Raw genomic sequence first — 18,756 nt, forward strand, 5'->3', positions numbered from 1 at the left:
TTACTGACATAAATAATACTGTTACATAAAAAAGCATGCAAGTGTGAACAAATCATTAAAATGATGTGAATAATAGGATTATTTTTAATATTTTCAAATCAATAAAACAACTTTTAAAGGACCAGTGTGCAGAATTTAGTGGCATCAAGTGGGATGGACTTGGCAGGAATGGAATATAATATTCATAAGTATGTTTTAATTTGTGTATAATCACCTGAAAATAAGAATTTTTGTGTTTTCACTACCTTTAGAAGAGAATATCTACAAAGGGAGCGGGTCTCCTTCCACGGAGCCCACCATGTTGCCCCACCATCTTTCTACAGTAGCCCAGAATGGACAAACCAAACACTGGCTCTAGAGAGGGTCTTTTGCGTTTTTCATGAATTTCGCAGCTACTGAGGGATGAGGGGAGGGATATTCAGTTGGTTGCAATCTGCAACCTCACCACTAGATGCTACTAAACAAGCCAAAAAATAATAATTTCAAATCAGAGAAACAATTTGAAGGTGCAATATATAAGAATCTTACAAATGAATTGTTAACAGCTCCACCAAATAGTGATTTTTCCCTCTAAACTTCTCACATGGTTTCATTTCAATTGTTCAAATGATCCAATATTTCAACAAAAATTAAGGATTAGAGAAAAATCCAAAAACTGAAAACAGTTTTGTGTTTTAGAACTTTGTTTTTTCCTCTTTCCTCTCCAATTAATCATCTCACCACCCCTCAAGTTTATCTGGTGACCCTTTGGAGGGGCCCAACCCCTAGGTTGGGAACCACTGGACTAAACTAGCTAAGTGTATATAAAGTAGTTCAAACTAGCTCCACCTCCAGCAGCTACAACAGTAACATGCTGCTCTAACACTGATGCTTCAGTATTAGTCATCAAATGATGTCACTTATAATATTATATCAGCCAGAGTACTTTTCCTTTAATATTTTAAGTACATTTTGCTGTTAATACAGTACTTAAATACTTAACTTGAGTAGGATTTTTCATGCAGGACTTTTACTTGTTATGGAGTATTTTTACGTTGCTTGGTACTTTTATTTAAGTGAAGGATCTGAGTATTTCTTCCACCACTGCCAGATATCATCATCTTATAATGATGGGTGATCTTATAATCATCATCTATCATACGTCTTATAATGCCTGAAAGCCTGAAATCTAGATTAGGAATGAAACAAGAGGTTTACAAAATAACTACACATTAGCCAATGGATGGATGAGACTGTTTGAGGGCCCCTGTAATACTATATTTGAAATCCCCCTATTTAGCATTTATAATCAGTATATAAATGGTTAACAAATAATAACATACCATAATGTTCTTATAAGCAGTTTATTAAAGGATAGGTTCACAATTTTTCATCTCACCTCTGCATTGTACCCTGTCCCCTTCAAACTACTATTAACGGTGCACTGCACCAGTTTTATAATTTCCAAATGTTATATACTATAACTGGATGTGACTCATCCATAAGTGAATTCACTGTTATCTAAAAGGTAAAGAGGATCCTCTTGAGCTGAGGGGATGCTATCCATTATTATTCAATACAACTTTATTTATCCCTGTAAGGGCAACTGTATGCAGCAGCTTCCCACCCAGATCAACAGATACACACATAGTTGATGATGTCGTGACAATGTGTTTTGCATTATTGTGATGCAATAAAATGTAATAATAAAACAAAATTAAGCAATTGTTTTGATAATCATTTTTCAAATGTTCTGTGCTTCCAGCTTTTCAAGTGGGAGGATTTTCTGCTTTTTTCTGTCTTGAACGATAGTGAACTGAATATAATTGTGTTCTGAACTGTTGGGCAGACAAAACAAGTCATTTCAACGTGTCATCTTTGGTTCTATATTTCTGATATTTTACTGAGCAAAAGATTAATCAAAAAATAATCAGTAGATTATCTGATAATGAAAATCATTACTTTCAGCTCTAATATTCATTATACCTAATGGATATTGTGCTTGGCTGGCATGTAGTATGAAAGATGGATATTGGGCAGATTTGGGTCTGGATTGATTCGATCTGGAAGGTGCCCAGCAGCCTTTTCACCCCTTTCATCCATCATGGCAGGTCACTAGTGTCATATACTGCTGCCACATTACTTTCAGCATCTTCCTCCAAAAATAAAGATTCTTTACCACACTACATATCTCCATGTACAACACTAAAAATATGGATCCCTATCAGAAGTGCTGCTGCAGGCACCAGCCAGATGGATGCATCACAAAGGAGGATTTCAGGACTAACACTGTTGAACCAGCTGATGGAGCAGCCAAGAAGACAAACATTTAAATGGCACACCAACCGTGTACTAGAGCTGATTTGTAAACACAGACAAGGAATGAAAACCTGAGCAACATGTGAACAGCAACATGTCTGTTTATTCAGCCAATCACATTATTAAAAACACTAAGGCTGCATAATATAAGACACTGCAGTGACAGTGAAACACAACCATAAATTAAAATGTACAAATTAGACTGTCATTATTTTTAACAAGAAGAGAGAGACTGTGTAAACATTAGTGCCATGGATATGCTCTCATTAGCTTTTTATTCATTTATATCATGCCGTTGAAAAGCATGTGAATTAAGATCAAGAATGAACTAGTTTAATGCCTGAGAGATTATTTAATAGTTCTCTCTTCAGCAGTTGGCCTTTCACATTTCCCTTGATGCAAAGGGTGGAACTAGAAAATTACTATACTGTACCATGTGATATTTACAATATGCATTCAGATAAATAATGGGGTAATCCAATATTTCACCAGAGAGAAAAATCCAAAAACTGAAAACAGATTTGTGTATCAAAGCTTTGTTTTTTCTTCTTTCTTCCCCCATTAATCATCTCACGACCCCTCAGATTTATCTGGTGACCCTTTGAAGGGGCCTGACCCCTAGGCTGGGAACAACTGGACTATACTAGCTAACTATATATAAAGTAGTTAAAATTAGCTCCACACTCAGCATCTGCAACAGTAACATGCTGCTTACACACTGATGCTTCAGTATTAATAATCTAATGATGTCATATATAATAATATATCAGTCAGAGAGACCAAACCACTACTTTTACTGCAATATTTTAACTACATTTTGCTGCTACTTAAATAGGATTTTTCCTGCAAGATTTTTTACTTGTAATAGAGTATTTTTACATTGCTGTATTGGTACTTTTACTTAAGTAAAGGATCTGAATACTTGTTCCACCACTGCAGTTAGTCTACATTCACTTCCACAGATTCCCTGAAGGAGAGACCTAGAGCATCGCTAGTCCTCAGAGGCTTATGAGGCCCCATAAAATATATTTTCCCCTCTCAATTCATCCATGTGCATTTATACTGTTACTGCTCAAAAATGTTCACAAAGAGCTCCATAATTTTGAGTGCATACTATAATAGACTCCTCACTAAGGCAGCACTTTAATTGTCAGGACACACTTCATTATAGCTGGAGAAATCCATTTCCAAAGAGCCTAACAGGAGAATTTGAAATACATCAGTAGTACAGTCATTTGGCGACAAGCTCCGTAGTTTCTCAATTTCCTGTTTTGGATTATAGTGTTCAGCAGCAGCGTGAGGGAAACTGAAGCACTGCACAGCTCTCTTGACTGCCAGCTGTACAAGGTAGATTGAATTACAGCGGCACCATCACAGTTTTAAACCAAGTTGTAGTCCATCAGGTTTTCCTGCAAGATGTAGTCTTTCACCGCATGGAAGACAAATCGAATGTTTTCTGTGTCTGTGGCACAGGTGAAGTGGTAGTAGATTAATCTTACTTTGTCTGGATTGAGACTCACAAACATATTTAAGATGAACTCTTTCCCTGCTTTGACATCCTGCTGGGGACCTGGAGGAAAGAGACAAAGGGCAGAAACAATAAATGAAAGTAATTTTTAGTAGTTTTATAAAAGTTCAACAATATAAAAGACGCTAGCACTCTAAAATCAAATTGTTTCAGAACATTAAAGTGACACTAACACAAAGAAAAAACCCAATTTTACAAATGAAAAGTTTAATTCATAAGCAACAAAACGTTAACAGTGTTAGCTAACGTTAGCTAACTTTATACATACTGCTCAATAACAGACATTACAGAGTCGGTTTGATGACTACTTGTGCACTATTACACTACATTTCAGCATTTACTATTACCAATAATTGTCACTTTTGGCTACTTGTGGCCCAACATAATAATTACAGGACAATAGCACATTGAATTTCCTCTCATTTCCCAAGATTTTCTAACATCAGATGTTTAAATAACATCATCATTAAGCGACCTGACAGAGACTGAGTAAAATGGGACCCTGAGCAGAAAACAACTAACATGTCTCAATGTGTTTACTTCCTATTTTACTTTTGTGATAAAACTGAAATGTTTATCTGTGATATGCCAAAACAGTAGCACAAGTAGAGAAGTGTTATAAAGTCAGTCATCTGACTCAGTAATGTCAGTTACACAGTAATATGTTAAGTTTGCTAACATTAGCCATCATAAGCCACTGGTTATACCAGACCCAGTAAGGCTGAAGCAGCAAAACCCCTGAGTGTGCTGACTTAAGGAAGGGTGCATTTTATTGCTCATGAGTTTAATTTTTCAACATTTTACAAAGAATAAACAGTTTCCTCTCACCATCATATTCAGGGAAGTAGTCGACCAAATGTGAATACATGATTTTCTCCTCCAGAATGTCTATCTTGTTGAGGAACAAGATGACTGCAGACTGTATGAACCACTTGGAGGTTATGATTGTCTGGAACAAGGCCATGCTTTCCTCCATTCGATTCTTTGAAAAACATGACACACACGTCTCAGTACAGGTAGAAATATGAATTCAAACATAGTGTTAGACAGCCGTACTTCAGCAGGGATTGTTTGTGTGAGCAAATTCAATTGGCTGTAATCTCATCAGGTGAACAAACCTCTGAGAGGTGCACTATGCTGCTGAACAGAGTGACTAAAGAGCTCCCCCTGCAGATGTACTATGCACACTGCCACAGAGGAGGGTCAACATCCAGTTTCTCATTGTGACCGAAAGAGAAAGATAGAAATAAAGATAGAAAAAGAAAGAGAGAGAAACCAGACTAGTGTTTCAGAAATCTAGGTCATTGTCTCCACCAAACAGGTTTGGCCTTAAACAAAAGAAACATGTCTCTTTGTGTCCCCACCAGTAATTTTTTTTAATCATCCCTTCATGAGCCCCTTTCTTCCCCATCTGCAGACTATTGTGCAAAAACTAAAAAGATATATAAGAAGAGATTAGCTTGTAATTGTTACACATTATTTCTCACCTCGGTGGGTGACTCAACAAGGACCTGATCGTACTCGCTGAGCGCCACCAGGAACATGATGGAGGTCACATTCTCAAAACAGTGAATCCACTTCCTCCTCTCTGAACGCTGGCCACCCACATCCACCATCCTACAGCCACAGGTTTAAGACATCATTAAAAACAAGTTATCATATTACCCATCCACAGACAGTTATAGTACTTAGGGCTTTGGTGATAATGTCAATTTAAAAAAAACAAAAAACAATATTGATTATGTGACCCTCAATATTTTGAAGATGACTATTTTGGAAGATTTTTTACACACAATACATTTTTGAGAATGATCATTGATAGTGTGGACTGGATGAATAAGCAGAGCAGAGCAATAACTTCATATGGTTGTATTAATTAACTGTACTGCACCATTTGAAGACCACGTAAAAACATTTAGGCTCTATCACAATTTTACATGACCAAAGATTCAAATGATATCTCGTCTACTATCACTATTCAAGCCCGACCGATACTGGATTGTTGGGGCCGATACTGATATTAGGGAGTAGAAAATTTATGATATTGATATATCAGCTGATATTCTTTACATATATATATATATATATATATATATATATATATATATATATATGTATACACACAGACACACACACACACACATATAAATATATATATATAAACTTGAATTAAATAAAGAGATAAAACATACATAAAATGCTGCCTATAACTTTAAACCTGCAATGTGGGACTTTTACAAATAAATGAATATCCATTACATTCAAGCCCTTGCCAAACGATTTGACACAATGCTCAATAAGCCTATCACTGCCAGATAAATCTCTCTTTATTTCACAGTATACATTGCTTTTAAATCTAGTGTCTGGTATGACATTCCCGCGCTGGCTGAATGAATACATACTGCGCATGCTCTATGGGCAGTAAAAGTGCACCAGAGACTTCCGTCGGCCGAGCCGAGTAACTTCTATTTAGCTCTCGACTAACTTGAATGGGGATAAAATAATTTAATCGTGCGGCTCTTCTAAACTTTTAAAATGTTACCGGACCGAATGGAGGGGGGTTGTAACGCTCAGAACAATTTATCCACCATTTTACAGCCACAACAGTAGCAATGGAGTAGGCAACAGTGGAGCCTATGATGTAAGCAGCATGTGTCAACAGTGTTTTTGTAATTACTCTCACTGCCAGAAGGGGGAGACAAAAATTTTGCACTGCAGCTTTAAAAATTGACGCATATCAGACAACATATACGCTGATACTGATATATACCATCTGTGATAGGCCAATATCGGCCGATAATATTGGCAAACCAATGTATCGGTCGAGCTGTAATCACTATATAAATATTATTATCTCTAATATCTGTATTAATGTAATTAATACTTTTTGATAAGAGTTGAGAAGCTTTAATGCTCTAGGATCTAGACACTCAGAATTCCCAGAATTACAGCCATGCAAACACAACAGGGCTTTGAGCTGAATGCTAATGTCAGCATGCTAATATGCTCATATACTAACACGATCACAATTACAATGCTGTTGTGTGTAATTTTAGCATGCTAACACACTAAGATACATCTTAGCATGCTAACATTTGCTCATTAGTGCTAAACACAAAGCAGACTTGAGGCTACTGATCTTGTTTTTTGTTTAGTATGTTGGCAGAAATCAACATGTTGGACAAATTACATGATGATGGCGCCCAATGAAAAGTTAGGATCATTAAGGATCATCAAAGCTGTTACAATTCATCCTGAGGGGGACCTAATATTTCACAAACACCACAAATGTGAACCTTAGGTTGGCACCAGAGAATAAGTCAGGGGATCACCAAAGTCAAGGATTCATCCTGAATGGGAATGGGAACCTGAATGGCTGTCCAAATTGTGCCAATCTAGTCGATGTTGAGATATTTCACAAGATAAGTGAAAAATATGATCTCCTGGTAGCGCTAGAGGAAAAGTCAAGGGGACACCGAAGTCATCAGAATTCATCCTCTGGGCAACATGAATGTCAGAAAATTTCATGACAATCCATCCAATAGTCAGTAGATATTTAAGTGTGGACCAAAGTGACGGACTGAAACACCAACACTACCATCTGCTTACAATTTACTTTGACCCACAATATACCTTGATTTCTTAGCTATTTAGCTCACTAGATTAACCAATTGAATTTCCAGAATACATATCATGATAAATAAATCAATATCATGATGTAAAACTAGCATGACATTAGAGTTTATCTATTGTATGTTGGCCTCCCCTACGCCAGAGCACTTTTTCATTGTTTATGTTCTCAGCTGCAATCGAGACACAACATCATAAAACATAAAAACAACATAAAACACTCACCTGAACACCACATTCTCCAGGTCAAAGGGGTACTCGATAATACCTGTTGTGGGCACCCTGACCCTCAGCACATCCTGCTGGGTTGGCAAGTAAGCAGTATCAGAGATTCGGTCCAAGTCATTCAGGTAGCTATTGATACAAGAAGACAAAGCACAGTTAAACTAGAAGTTTGAGTGCACTCAGTAGAGTAAAGATTTCCACCAGGTGTGTCTGGCGGGCATGTGGGTGGTGAAACACCTTCTGCAACGCCACCACAACTGCCAGATGCAACCAGCAGAGATTTGCGAAGTTTTTTGTTTAATATAGTGTAAGTTTTCTTATATAGATGCATGCAAAGTGTTTTTTGTATAGCATAGTCTCAGTTTTCTTTAAGATGCATAGAATAGTGTAATGGTATTGTAACTGAGCATCTTGGGTTCGCCTAACTGTATAAACTTGAGGAAACAATAAACATGATGATAAGTCCAAACTTCACAATTTAAACATTGTTGAATATTCAGAACACTTTGTTATTTAATTAGAAAATTTTGTTAGAACACACTCTCACACGCACACTCCCTCTCTCCTCCCAAACAAAGAAGAGTCCTCCTGAACTGTCCCTCCCGGCTCCCTTACAGTCAAGATGGTGGCAAAGCTAACAAAAAAAGGGATTTTATTCATCTTGTATCATGCCTAATTGGATCATAACATATCAGGTATAGAATTAATCTGTAGATGCTCGGGTTCAGGATGAGACCAAACTTTTCTATGGATTTCAGTTTTTGAGCCACAACAAAGACCAAAATGTGGCCTGCAACAGACCAGCTAGGCTTGCTTTTAGCCTAGCCAATTGCCGGAAATCCCTTTTGCTATGATGTAATGCATATCATAAAATGGCAATGACAGCTGAAAAGACAAAGTCTAAGCTTTACTATAGGCTCCTAAGGAATTGTGTTTTATAGAAGGTTTTTTTAAAAATTCTTAATCGCTGCAACCACAAGAAGTCCTTTAGCATACAGTCATAAATATGCACAAAAAATATTAGGCTGATGGGTCCAGTAATATGTGAGATTAGCTGCAGACAGATACACATACACACACACATGGACACACACACACATACACGACCAAAAGCATGATCTCCTTCCAGGCTTACGCCTGAGGGAGATAAAAATGGAAATAATGCCAGTAAGATAGAGGAACCAGGAGAAGAGAAGTCATGGATGTTTCTGTTGCAGACGCTTCACAATAGAGAAAGAGTGAGAATTTAAATAATATTTCGTTGTATTTATTACTGTAAGCTTTTGTCAACAACCATAAATGGAATAAACACTGAACTTGACCCTTATGAGTGCAGTAAACAGACAACTGGCGGATGAAACAGTGGAAACTATTTGGCAGTGTCTAAGGAGTTATTTGTCTTTGTTTACACTCACTATTTGGCCGAGTCTGAGAGCTGGTATTCCCTCTTCCGATTGTAACATTCCTGAATCCCCGGATCACTCCACAGGCTCTTGATGGCATCCACGTAAGGGTTTGTTAATGTTGTGACCTTCTCCACATGAACCTCATTGATAATACTGGCATTGGCCTGAACAACAGAGAGGCACATTGAAATGAAGAAATACCCAAACACTTTCAGAAACAAAAACAAATAAGGATTTATAATTACATGGTCATGTATTTGTTCTTGTGCATCTCTATTGTGACGGTATGAAGGATTAAATTTAGCTCGGATGATAGAGAATAACATTTCACTGTCACTGGGTTTACCAAGTGTGCACTTCCCATTACAGATGTGTAGTTTGATTAGTCAGGGAAAATACCAGTATACTAATCTACAATACAGCGACATTACCCTTACAGTGTGCAATAATTACTTCAGCTAACACCAAGTGCCATATCTTTTTATTCAGACCTCAGTACCAGTCAACAAAGTGCTTGTAGGTTTGTTTCAGTGTGAAACCCTGTTTCTGGCATCAGAGAGGAGGTTTGTGCAGTCTACCTCAGACAATTCTTTTAACTTTCCGTAACAGCCAATCCATCAATCAACCCCACTTTACAGAGCATTTTTGCCAGGTGTGAAAGTAAAGCTTTGACCCTCTCTGCCATCAAGCGTGGCCATTTGGAACAAGTATAAACACCTTTGCCTTTACAGGATGTGGCTGGCGATTTTCTATATTTTTTCTATTGTCACAAATCTCACGTACAGAGCCAAATCAACAGCCCTACTTACAAGTATTGTGTGTGTATCCAAAGCCTGATATATCTTATTCTTCTGTGTCATAGATCTGTTGTTCTCCAAAAACTATTAAAAACACATCATTGAGACACACTGTTTTACTGTGTGACATATTACCTTGCCATGAAGAGTGTGTGTGTGGTAGTATGTTTAGAACAGCTCCAAAGACTAATAACAGCGACAACAGTCTCCCGAGAGTAGATTTCACAACCTCTTGACTTTGTACTAGATTTTAAAATTCTCAATGAACTTCAGTACAAAGTCAAGAGGTTGTGATATGTAGCACAACAAGCTAGTGAAGCTCTGTAAACAGAAATGCGTTCCCGTGTACGCAGTTACTTTCAACCTGTGTGTTCTCTGTGAATTAGCAACGTGTCGCAGTGTATGTGTCATTTTTACAGAGGTTTCTGAGCTGCAGGCTCAGGTTGGCCCTGTCCCACTTTTGTCTTCTTAAAAGCTCAGCTTTTCAGTTCAGCGGCTTATAAAAACTTAGTTCTAAGTTCTTTACTCTGTTGGTAGTGCATCCCACCACACAGCAGCTTTAAGGCATTTTTCTGATGTTTGCTAGCAGACAGAAGTGACAAGGAGGCACCTTCACACAATACAAAGTCAATGGAGAACGATGAATTGTTTTCCCCTCCGGGGTGGGTGGGACTTAATAGCGCTCTGTGTCTATACAAAGGCTCCCTGGATGGTGATAGTTAATAATTTAATATTGAAAAAAATGTACCTTATGTTGAAATAATTTTTTAGGGCCCCTGTCAGTCACAGGCCCTTAGAATTGCCCTAACTTCCCCTCCATACGGCGCCCCTGGCCAGTACATTTGTGTGATTTATAAGTTCCTGCCGCTGGTATTACAGTGACAGACTCCTGCGTGATTAATGGGGAATTCTCTGTTTCGGTTCCTCTTTTGTCTCCTACTTGTGTTTGGCTCAAGAGAGTGCCTGTCTTTACATGTCTGCAGAGTAACATCATGTTTACTTTCCAAAAGACAGCCTGGTCTGTAAGTAGACAGAACTCTCTGGCAGCAGGATTGCAAAACTAAACACTGTTGCAAATTACCAGAATACTTCACTGTGAATATACAGTAATACACACTGCAGGCGCTGTCAGTGTCACACTTTGGTGGGACAGTGTGTGGGAAAACCTCTGTCTCAATCTGTCTGTGGAGCAGCAAAGAAACTGTAATGTGGTCTACCTTGTTGTTTTCATACTTGTAGGGGATTTTCAGTATATTCATGGCCTGGATCATGGCCTGCATGGCTTTGAAGATGTTCTGGTAGACCAGCTGTGTGAAACCTCTCTTGTCCTCATCGGAGTATCCACGGCCATGGATGATCCTCATCTGCTTGATGAAAGTGCTCTTCCCACTTTCACCAGTCCCTAACCACCAACAGAAACACACAATTAGTGTCCACATATACAGTATATCAACATAATTGATTAAGCTGTTGTTCCTCTACATTTTTCAATAAATAAATTATCAATAAATCCTTCTAAAAGACCAAAACCAACAATCCCATCCATCTCTCAAAATGACTTTCCTACCCTGTCTGTAACACTCAGCCCCAGCACATTAGTTCTTACTGAAGATGTAAATCTTCAAATAGCCCACAAATATGTCGTGTAGCTTCATTTCATTTTTTTAAAAAAACCTTAGTGACTTCCAAATACACCTGAGCACTGTAGTTTTTAGCACGCGTTCCTCAAACTGGAGTAAATGGTACATTTGTTTGGGACTATTTTCAGCTGCGGATTAATTCGCATTTCATGCTCTAGTGAATATTTGTATCAGCAAGACAGTGAATGTGGGCTTGACTTGAAACAAACTAAAATGTGCATGTTCTTGGTTCATCACAGGAGGATTTGTAATACCTTTAATAATCCTCTGCATTTTCATTGAGCACCATCATTGGGTCCAAATTTCAATTTGTACTATACTTAATGATTAAATACCTACAAAACTTCTGAAATTCCCACCAGCCTCAGCTGTCATTTAGTTTCATGCTGATAAGCAAATGTTAGCATGGTGAACATGTTAAACATTTTACCTGCTAAACATCAGCATTTTAGCATTGTCATTGCTAGCACGTTAGCATGTTAGCACATCAATGTTAGCCTTTAGCTCACAGTACCGCTGTACCTAAGTACAGCCGGACAGAGCTGCTAGTGTGGCTGAAGACTTTTAATCTCGTTGGACAACAATAGAGCTCTGTGGCACAGAGGAGTAAGCTTTATCAGGCATTCTCTACACAGACAATGCTTGTTAATAAGATCAATTCATTGTTAGTTTTGATCACTTCATGGAATTTGTTGACAATATGAGAAAGTCTTTTCCTGAAACTCTGTCTGTTGTCTATGTTAACAAAACCAGAAGCAGCACCTTGTGTCTGTGTTGAATATGTAATACTTTCACTCTTATGTAATCTTGGCCTTACTGTAGTTACCATAGGCTGGGCTCGGGCGTTATAGGTCTTATGTTTACTCTTTAAAAACAGTATTTTATTATCTCACCAGTAACTGTCTGTGTCTTTGAAGTATCTGAACTAAAAGGAGCAGCTGCATTTCCCCTGTAGCTGACCAAGTTGAAATGACAGCATTTATTGGCAACAGATGGAGAGCTTAGTTTAAAGAGTAAAGTGAAAACAAAGTATGCTGCTTAGCATGTCATTTTGAAATTTTTAAAGTTGATATCATTATTTTTAAAGTTGATATCATTATCATCTGTATTGATTTAAATCTAATATTATGCGCCACAGTTTACAATTTAAGACTTCTTCAAAGTATGCAGTCATTGTTTGCTGAGCAATGAAGCTACACATCTTTTGACTTTTGAACCTTAAAGGGCGGTTTATACATTCAGCATGAGTCAATCATTTTTGAAAGCAGAATAACCATAACCAACATGACTACTTTAAACCGTACATTTACTCACAGCGTTGTTGATGCATCTTTAGTGAAGTCACACAGGTAAAATGTGTGTGTCTAATCAATAGTTAGTTATAATCAGTGGTTGAAACTAATTAAGTTCTTCATACTTCTACTCCACTGCTTTGCAGGGAAAACTCCACTACTTTTATTTGACAGCTGTAAAAAAAAAAAAAAAAAAAAAAAAGCTTAATTAGCATAAATGATGCTTTGTTACAGATAGAAATACCTAACAGTATATAAAATTATTTAAGTGAGCTCCACCTCAACAAGCTACAACAGTATAATTGTACTTAGTCATTAATGTGCCAGTAATCATAATCCACTAATATAATTATTACCACTCAGATGAAACATTTTGTGTAATTTTACTCAAGTAAGATTTTGATTGCATGACTTAAATTTGTAATATTTTACATTTTGGTGTGTTACTTTAAATAAAATAAATGATCTGAATTAAGGGTGTGCCATATCGTATTGTTCAGGATAATATTTGTATAATTTTTAATATGATTAAAAAAAATCATATTGTGATAATGGAAATATTCCGACTTGCTGGCATAATGACATCATACCGTTACGTATTGCAAAAACAAAAGCAAAATCAGCATTGCTACCGGGGCCACGGTGGAGTTAAAAAGGGGAGTGACTTCAGTAGTGTGGAAGTGGTTTGGTTACAAACCATGATAATACGTCAGAAGTGCAAGAAGACTGTTGTACCAACGAAAGGGAGCAATAAAACACTTATTTCACCACATCAAGCAGAAGCACCTGGTTTAGTACGAGGCGAGCCAAAAAATCCTGCAAGCAGTATTTCGTCACATCGTCAAGAATATCGTTATTGCAGAAATACCCTTAAATATCATGATATTATTTTAGGGCCATATAATCCACCCTTAATCTGAATCCTTCCTCAACTGCTGATTATAATAATTATAATATTTTTCCACAAACTGTGGTGTTGTTGGAGTTTTCTGTGGTGGTCTCTACTGTCAGTCTCAGCTGCAGCACTTTTACAGTGACACTTCTACACTTCTACAATACGTTAACTGGTTATATTCAACCTCAAACACACTCAGGGTCAATGCCTCTATGGGATCTAGAAGGATCTAGAAGGATCTGTGCCTCTATACCTCGATTTCATTCATTTCTATCATACACAGTAGTGGAGGAAGTATTAAGATATTTTACTTAAGTAAAAATAGCAATATCACTGTAAGTATCAAGTATTCAAATGAATATAAATGAATTAAAAATATTATGTTAGTAAAAGTACTTTAATGTACATTAAGTATCAAAGTAAAAGTTGTTAGAAGTTCCATCAAAATTATTTCCCCTCTGAATTAATTATCATTCATGAATTTATCATTTATGATCATTCTTTAAGAAAAAAAGGCAAAATTCTCTGGTTCCAGCCTCTTAAATGTGAATATTTTCTGCTTTCTTTAGTCTTCTATGATAATAAACTGAATGTATTTTACTAATAATACCTCTGTGCTTAACTAGGTTTTTGAAAGAAGGGCTTTACATTGTTGTAGGTTGGTACTTACTTAAATAAAGGATTTGAATACTTAAACAATTGCTGATGGGTAGTTTAATCTATCTTGCATCACATTTTATTTCAGTTTTACATGTAAAATACTGATCTCAAATATAACTAGTAACCAGAGCTGTGAAATAAATGTAGTGGAGTAAAAAGTTTAGCTCTAGGGGAATAGAAGTAGAAGTAGCAGAAAATGGAAATACCTGAAAGAAATATTCCAAAATTGTACTTAACAATATTTGAGTGATATGTACCTAGTTAATTTGTTCTAACTCTCATACAAATAATACAGAAAGTGTTTTTGGTCCTTTACCGAGCAAAAGGAGCTTGTATTCCCGTTGGAGGTCCTTCTTGTCCCAGCGGAGCTGTCTCTCTATTTCATCGCTGATCCTGCGAGCCTCTTTGGCCTCAGCGCTGAGGCAGCAAGCGCTCAAGGAGCTCAGAGTCATTTCTCCTGGATAACACTTCAGACACATAGAGCCCTGTGTATCCTAAAGTCAATGTATTATTGATTAACTCCACAGAAAACCCTAATGCGTGCGCCAAAACTATTCTCTCCTGCGCCGTAAAGAAGGTTTGTCAAATGTAAATTTGAGGAAGTAAAGTCGTTATTCTCAAGGGTGTTTGCATTACCTTGTTCCTCTCCTGTGGACAGGAAATTAACTTTGTGCAATAAGTTAAAAACTGAAGAAGCGAGTCTTTACCCCTGGTAGCTAAGCTCCGGACGTGGTGGGGTGAACAAGGCGGAGTGTCACTTCATTGCGCTACAAAATAACACAAAAAATTTGGCAAAAGTAATTCTTCGTGGCAAGAAAATGATTCCCATGCCACCTTTACTGTTTGTCTTTACATGAAACTCTGTTATCCTCCTCTGCGCGCAGTTTTGCTCCGCTCCGTTCCCCTCTGTCCTGGGAAAAAAACCCAACAGTGCGAGATGTGATGGAGGGCTGTGCACTGATGGGAAATCGTGTGGGCTTTCACTATTTCATTATGGGAACTAATTTCTGGTGTTAACAAGGAAACTACGGATGCAGACTGACACACTTCACCTTCACAGGAAACCAATCACAACCAGTGCATGATACATATTATTCCCAGTGGTGGAAAGTAACTAAGTACATTTACTCAAGTACATTTACTCAAGTACTGTACTTAAGTACAATTTTGAAGTACAGTATTTCCATTTGACGCTACTTTATACCTCCACTCCACAACATTTCAGAGGGAAATATTGTACTTTCTATTCCACTACATTTATTTGAGCTTTAGTTACTTTTCAGATGAAGATCTGACACAATGGATAATACAACAAGCTTCTAAAATACAACACATTGTTAAAGATCAAACCAGTGGTTTCCACTATGGGAACCACTGGACTTAACTAGCTAAAGTACGGCCGTGGGAAGTAGGGTTGCTGGGCGTGCTGCAGCATCTTCACTCCAAGGTGCAGCATCCCAAGCCTCCAGGTGGCTGGCAACCTATAGGCCCATTTGTGTTGCTGCAATAATTTATTTTTTTCTGTCATGTGCAAGCTGGTCTGGCAACAGTCCGCGAACAGTTTATATAAACCCACGTCCACCCTTTCCCGCCAGTCACACAGGTGTCCAAATATTGCTGATGCTGCAGCTTGATTGGCTGTCTTGATGTGAGCACCATTTGAATTTTTGAATTTGTCTCACCTTCTCGTCATACCGCCAGCTTGGTCCATGTCACCAGGTATCCCGGCATGATTTGTGCAGTGAATTAATCATTTCCCATAGACAATGAATGAGTGCGGATTTTGTCACAAGTCAATTCACTTACAGTGGGGAAGCTCCGTTAAGATAGTGGAGTGGGGACCTGGTTGACACATGCCAGTTAGAATTGTCTCCAGCAGCCAAACAGAGCAGGAACACGACACAGCTTACTGTGGACATTACACTCCATCTCTACCAGTCCCTACTATTGCTTTTTAAATGATGTCAAGCAGCACAAGCTTTTATGTGATTTCTTTATTGTGTGTTGTATTGATGTAAGAGTGTTTTCTTTAACAATTTACTTTAAAAATGAAAGAGGCTGCTTTATGTTGCTAACTGTAGCCTAAATGTTTCCAGTAACGTCACTGCAGCAAATATCATGGGACATTTAATCAGCAAAACTAAAAACTGTAGTCATAAACTAGTCAGGACAGAAGAAACTCTCCGGGGGAAACAGAATTAAACTTTAAGCTTCCAAAATAAAATTTTGTAGACGGCTCTCATGGAGCTCAGGATTTATCAGGAGGACAGCTGCTTTACTCCGAACAATTTCACTGTATGAACCTTATGTCTGTGTAACAATTGACCTTTTGGATGTGTAGAAAAACAAAGAACATTAATTACCGCATCTGGAGATTTAAATAATCAATGAAGTTATACTGCTGTGCCTCAAGCGTAAATGCGCACAGCGTCTGTTAATGGGGAGCTGTTAGGGTGTAAATAGTCAACACCCCTGACCAACAACTGAAGTCATGTTCCTACAAGTAGTTCAAACTAGCTCTACCTCCAGCAGCTACAACAGTTACACACTGATGCTTCAATATTTAATAATCTAATGATGTCATTTACATAATGTATCAGACAGAGGGAACAAATGAGTAGTTTTTACTTTACTTTAAGTGCATTTTGGTGCTATACTTTTACTTAAGTAAGTTCTTAAGTCATTGTTTATGGAAAGAGAAGGATTCCCATGCCACCTTTTCTGTTTGTCTTTACATAAAAGTCTTGTTATCCTCCTCTGCATGCAGTTTTTCTCTGCCTCATGCCTCTCTTTCCTGGGAAAAACAGCGCATCATGTGACGGAGGGCTGTACTCTGATGGGAAATCGTGTGGGCTTTCACTATTACATTATGGGAACCAATTTCCAGTGTTAACGAGGAAACTACGGATGCAGACTGACACACTTCACCTTCACTCGAAACCAATTACAAAGAGAGCATGATACATATTCTAATTCCCAGTGGTGGATAGTAACCAAGAACATTTAAAATTTTGATGTACTTATACTTTACTTGGTTATTTCCATTTAATGCTACTTTATACTTCCACTCCACTACATTGGAGAGGGAAATACTGTACTTTTTACTCCACTAAATTTATTTGACAGCTTTAGATACTGTGGAAGTGGGTGTGGTTGGTGTTCAGCTGCAGGAGAGAGAGGTGTGGAGATGGCTCAGGAGAACAGTGCCAGATGAGTTGATTGGCACAGCTGGTACTTGTTGACTAATTGTACTCTCCTTTTCAAATGCAGTAATGTGCTGGACCTCAGATGACTGCTGCACACCACAGAGACAGACAGGCTGGATGTCAGATATCGTCTGGCCAAGCCTTAACCTATTATTTTGACCTGACCGCATGCGCCAGAAGAAGCAGGCCAACCACAGGCATATGGTGGCTTCATGTTAAGTAGTTATGTTAAAGTGTGTTCATGCAGTGGAGAATACAAGAGTTCTCTGTGATTGATCTGTCATGTTAGTGTTGTATGCTGAGGGAACTCACGGTAGCAGCTAGACTTGCTAAAGTTACTTTCCAGATGAAGATTTGACACAACGGATCATATAACAAGCTTTTAAAATACAACACGTTGTTAAAGATTAAACCAGTGGTTTCCAATCTTTTTGGCTTTTGACGTCTTACAAAAAGCAGTGTGTAGTCAGGTTCACATTTCAGATGTCTGAGTTGTTAACAGCTCCACCAAACAGTGATTTTTTCCCCCCTAAACTTCTAAGTTTCATATCTAACCATAGATGAAGTAGTTCAAACTAGCTCCACCTCCAGCAGCTACAACAGTAACATGCTGCTTACACACTGATGCTTCAGTATTAATAATCTGATGTCATATATAATAATCAGAGGGACGAAATTAGTAGTTTCACTTTAATACTTTGAATATATTTTGATGCTAATACTTATGTACTTTTTACTTGTAATGAAGTTTTTTTGTTTTTTTTTAATTTTACATTGCTGTGTTGATACTTTTACTTAAGGATCTGAATACTTCCACCACTGCCAAAAATTTATAATAGGTCTTATAATGCCTGAAAGTCTCAAATCTAAATTAGGAATGGAACAAGAGGTTAACAAAATATCTTTGAAGAGGACCTATTATGCTCATTTCCAGCTCTAAATTTTTATTTCTGGACTCCACATGATTCACAGTTAAAAAAAACTCCTTATTAATTTTATACCGAACGTTTATGCAGCCCCTCAGTAAACACTGTGTCTCTTTACAGACCATTTGAGCTCCTGTCTCTTTAAAGCCCCCCCCCCCCTCAATGAGCCCACTCTGTTTTCATTGGGCAGCTTTACATATCAGAGTTGTGTAAAGTTACCTGATGGCGTACTTCCTCCATCACCATATTTCTC

The 18,756-nt window shown here is 37.7% G+C and overlaps 1 protein-coding gene across 1 annotated transcript; it reads right to left on the minus strand.

Moving 5' to 3' along the window:
• Nucleotides 1–3,048: 3,048 nt before the first annotated feature.
• Nucleotides 3,049–15,315, minus strand: LOC122968452 (guanine nucleotide-binding protein G(q) subunit alpha-like). The gene is made up of 7 exons (XM_044333692.1): nt 14,688–15,315; nt 11,102–11,286; nt 9,097–9,251; nt 7,682–7,810; nt 5,314–5,443; nt 4,655–4,808; nt 3,049–3,868 (listed from the first exon to the last, which is right to left on the minus strand). Exons 1-7 carry the CDS (start codon nt 14,848–14,850, stop codon nt 3,678–3,680), a joined length of 1,107 nt encoding a protein of 368 aa, XP_044189627.1. The 5' UTR covers nt 14,851–15,315; the 3' UTR covers nt 3,049–3,677.
• Nucleotides 15,316–18,756: the final 3,441 nt, after the last annotated feature.

Source organism: Thunnus albacares, chromosome 18 (genome assembly GCF_914725855.1).
Source record: "Thunnus albacares chromosome 18, fThuAlb1.1, whole genome shotgun sequence".
Lineage (NCBI taxonomy): Eukaryota > Metazoa > Chordata > Actinopteri > Scombriformes > Scombridae > Thunnus > Thunnus albacares.

Coding starts and splice junctions, on each gene's coding strand:
- LOC122968452 (XM_044333692.1), bottom strand. CDS start 14,850: ATGTGTCTGAAGTGTTATCCAGGAGAAATGACTCTGAGCTCCTTGAGC. Junction 7,811..9,096: donor CTCTCAGACTCGGCCAAATA/GTGAGTGTAAAC, acceptor TTGTATCAATAG/CTACCTGAATGACTTGGACC. Junction 4,809..5,313: donor TTGTTGAGTCACCCACCGAG/GTGAGAAATAAT, acceptor TGTTTTTCAAAG/AATCGAATGGAGGAAAGCAT.